This window comes from Scomber japonicus, chromosome 5 (assembly GCF_027409825.1).
Source record: "Scomber japonicus isolate fScoJap1 chromosome 5, fScoJap1.pri, whole genome shotgun sequence".
In the NCBI taxonomy this organism is placed as follows: Eukaryota; Metazoa; Chordata; class Actinopteri; order Scombriformes; family Scombridae; genus Scomber; species Scomber japonicus.
In genome coordinates this window covers 262,501-267,500 of record NC_070582.1, presented here as the reverse complement: position 1 = coordinate 267,500, position 5,000 = coordinate 262,501, and the positions used below count along the sequence as shown (strand labels likewise).

The window sequence follows — 5,000 nt, the reverse complement described above, 5'->3', positions numbered from 1 at the left end:
AGATTAACAGAAATTATGATTCTTTAATGTTTTGAACATTTGAGGCAGAGTGACGCCTCCCTGGACCTCACATCTCTGAGTGGGGGGGCCTCTCCTCTCTCTGCGGGCCCCAACTCGTCTGGAAGAGGCTCCGTCAGACCCGGAGCCCCGGCCCCCGCCCCCCCCGCCCCCCCCCGCCCCCCCCGCCCCCCCCGGCCCCCCCGGGGCCGGACCGGGCCGGGAGCCGTTCTGACGGTACAGCGTCAGCTCGATGGCGTCGTCCTCGTTGGTCGCTACGGCGCCGTTACGGTTTGTAGAGCTGAACAGGTCCTCCTATAGAGAACAGAGGATTCACCACTTCATCAGATTCATCCTTCATCTGATTCATCCTTCATCTGATTCACTCGTTCATCTGATTCATCCTTCATCTGATTCATCCTTCATCTGATTCACCCTTCATCAGATTCACCACTTCATCTGATTCATCCTTCATCTGATTCATCCTTCATCTGATTCACTCGTTCATCTGATTCATCCTTCATCTGATTCACCACTTCATCTGATTCATCCTTCATCTGATTCACCACTTCATCTGATTCATCCTTCATCTGATTCACCACTTCATCTGATTCATCCTTCATCTGATTCATCCTTCATCTGATTCACCACTTCATCCTTCATCTGATTCATCCTTCATCTGATTCACCACTTCATCTGATTCACCACTTCATCTGATTCATCACTTCATCTGATTCACCACTTCATCTGATTCACCACTTCATCTGATTCATCCTTCATCTGATTCACCACTTCATCTGATTCACCACTTCATCTGATTCACCACTTCATCCTTCATCTGATTCATCCTTCATCTGATTCACCACTTCATCTGATTCACCACTTCATCTGATTCACCCCTTCATCTGATTCATCCTTCATCTGATTCACCACTTCATCCTTCATCTAATTCACCACTTCATCCTTCATCTGATTCACCACTTCATCCTTCATCTAATTCACCACTTCATCCTTCATCTGATTCACCACTTCATCCTTCATCTGATTCATCCTTCATCTGATTCACTCGTTCATCTGATTCACTCGTTCATCAGATTCATCCTTCATCAGATTCACTCGTTCATCTGATTCACTCGTTCATCAGGTGAGAGGGTGAACCTGAGCCTCCAGCTGTCTGCGGTGCTTCAGGCTGGTTGTGAGTCTCTTAGAACTCAAACTCTGGTTCTCCGGTTCTCTGAAGTACTCGAACAGCCGGTTGGTCCACTGACCCATAGAACGTATGTGGAGCCATAGAGAGTCTGTGGAGAACACACACACACACACACACACACACACACACACACACACACACACACACACACAGAGGGTTAATACACATACACACACACACACACACACACAGGGTTAATACACACACACACACACACACACACACACACAGGGTTAATACACACACACACACACACACAGGGTTAATACACACACACACACACACACACACACAGGGTTAATACACACACACACACACACACAGGGTTAATACACACACACACACACACACACACACACACACACACACACACACACACACACACACACACACATATACACACACACACACACACACACACACACACACACACACACAGAGGGTTAATACACACACACACACACACACACACACACACACACACACACACACACACACACACACAGAGGGTTAATACACACACACACACACACACACACACACACACACACACACACACACACAGAGGGTTAATACACACACACACACACACACACACACACACACACACACACACACACACACACACACACACACACACACAGAGGGTTAATACACACACACACACACACACACACACACACACACACACACACACACACACACACACACACACACACACACCCCCCCCCCCCCACCTGGCTGCTCCGGGGCGCTGCTGATGGTGAACGGGTGCCACTCGTATTTGGCGATCTCAGGAATGTTGATGTAAACGTAATCTCCAGGTTTGAAATGAAAGAACTGAGGACGCTTAATCACCAGGTGGGTCACCTGCACACACACACACACACACACACACACACACACACACATGATCACATGATCACATGATCACATGACCTGCACACACACCACATGATCACATGACCACATGACCACATGACCACACATCACATGATCACATGACCACATGACCTGCACACACACCACATGACCACATGACCACATGACCTGCACACACACCACATGACCACATGATCACATGACCTGCACACACACCACATGATCACATGACCACATGACCACATGACCACATGACCACATGACCACATGACCACATGATCACATGACCACATGATCACATGACCACATGATCACCTGCACACACACCACATGACCACATGACCACATGACCACATGACCACATGACCACATGATCACATGACCACATGACCACATGACCACATGACCACATGACCACATGACCTGCACACACATCACATGATCACATGACCACATGATCACCTGCACACACATCACATGATCACATGACCACATGATCACATGATCACATGACCACATGACCACATGACCACATGACCACATCATCACATGATCACATGATCACATGACCACATGATCACATGATCACATGATCACATGACCACATGACCACATGACCACATGACCACATGATCACATGACCACATGACCACATGACCACATGACCACATGACCACATGATCACATGACCACATGACCACATGATCACATGACCACATGACCACATGACCACATGATCACATGACCACATGATCACATGACCACATGACCACATGACCACATGACCACATGACCACATGACCACATGATCACATGACCACATGATCACATGATCACATGACCACATGATCACATGACCACATGACCACATGACCACATGACCACATGATCACATGATCACATGATCACATGACCACATGATCACATGATCACATGACCACATGATCACATGACCTCATGACCTCATGACCACATGACCACATCATCACATGATCACATGATCACATGACCTCATGACCTGCACACAGATCACATGACCACATGACCACATGACCTGCACACACATCACATGACCACAGATCACATGATCACATGACCACATGACCACAGATCACATGATCACATGATCACATGATCACATGACCACATGACCACATGATCACATGACCACATGATCACATCATCACATGACCACATGATCACATGACCACAGATCACATGACCACATGATCACATGATCACATGATTACATGACCACATGACCACATGACCACATGACCACATGATCACATGACCACAGATCACATGATCACATGATCACATGACCACATGACCACATGACCACATGACCACCTGATCACATGACCACATGACCACATGATCACATGACCACAGATCACATGATCACATGACCACATGATCACATGACCACATGACCACATGACCACATGATCACATGACCACATGACCACATGATCACATGACCACATGATCACATGACCACATGACCACATGATCACATGACCACATGACCACATGACCACATGACCACATGACCACATGACCACATGACCACATGATCACATGACCACATGACCACATGACCTGCACACACATCACATGACCACATGACCACATGATCACATGACCACATGACCACATGATCACATGACCACATGACCACATGATCACATGACCACATGACCTGCACACACATCACATGATCACATGATCACATGACCACATGACCACATGACCACATGACCACATGACCACATGACCTGCACACACATCACATGATCACATGACCACATGATCACATGATCACATGATCACATGACCACATGACCACATGACCACATGACCACCTGATCACATGACCACATGACCACATGATCACATGACCACAGATCACATGATCACATGACCACATGATCACATGACCACATGACCACATGACCACATGATCACATGACCACATGACCACATGATCACATGACCACATGATCACATGACCACATGACCACATGATCACATGACCACATGACCACATGACCACATGACCACATGACCACATGACCACATGACCACATGATCACATGACCACATGACCACATGACCTGCACACACATCACATGACCACATGACCACATGATCACATGACCACATGACCACATGATCACATGACCACATGACCACATGATCACATGACCACATGACCTGCACACACATCACATGATCACATGATCACATGACCACATGACCACATGACCACATGACCACATGACCACATGACCTGCACACACATCACATGATCACATGACCACATGATCACATGATCACATGATCACATGACCACATGACCACATGATCACATGACCACATGATCACAGATCACATGACCACATGACCACATGATCACATGACCTATGACATCATATATAAATCAACAGCTTCTCTGGTTTCTGTTGGTCTGAGACTAAAGGGGGGCCGTCTGAGACCTTGGACGGCAGCAGGTTCACTTCCACGATGTAAAGCCCCCCCATCCGAGAGACCGCCACGCCCACGATCTTCTCCAGCACGAAGACCAGACCCGGGACCACAAACCACTTCCAGAAGTTGGCACAGTGGACCATCAGCAGGGACCAGACCCACACGTAGGACAGGTGAGACCAGTAGAACACCTGGAGGGCACAGTGAGGAGCAGCTGGTTACCATGGATACCAGACCCAGACCCCAACCCAGACCCAGACCCAGACCCAGACCCAGACCCAGACCCCAACCCAGACCCAGACCCAGACCCTAACCCAGACCCAGACCCAGACCCTAACCCAGACCCAGACCCAGACCCTAACCCAGACCCAGACCCAGACCCAGACCCTAACCCAGACCCTAACCCAGACCCTAACCC

At 48.3% G+C, this 5,000-nt stretch overlaps 1 protein-coding gene across 1 annotated transcript in view; it reads right to left on the bottom strand.

Moving 5' to 3' along the window:
* nox5 (NADPH oxidase, EF-hand calcium binding domain 5) overlaps positions 1–5,000 on the bottom strand; it is a 19,850-nt gene that overhangs the window by 6,986 nt on the left and 7,864 nt on the right. Inside the window, exons 7-9 of the mRNA XM_053319112.1 lie at positions 4,591–4,773; positions 1,945–2,077; positions 1,156–1,295 (exon numbers count right to left, since the gene is read on the bottom strand). Coding sequence (XP_053175087.1) covers positions 1,156–1,295; positions 1,945–2,077; positions 4,591–4,773 — 456 coding nt within the window. The remainder of the gene's footprint in view (positions 1–1,155; positions 1,296–1,944; positions 2,078–4,590; positions 4,774–5,000) is intronic.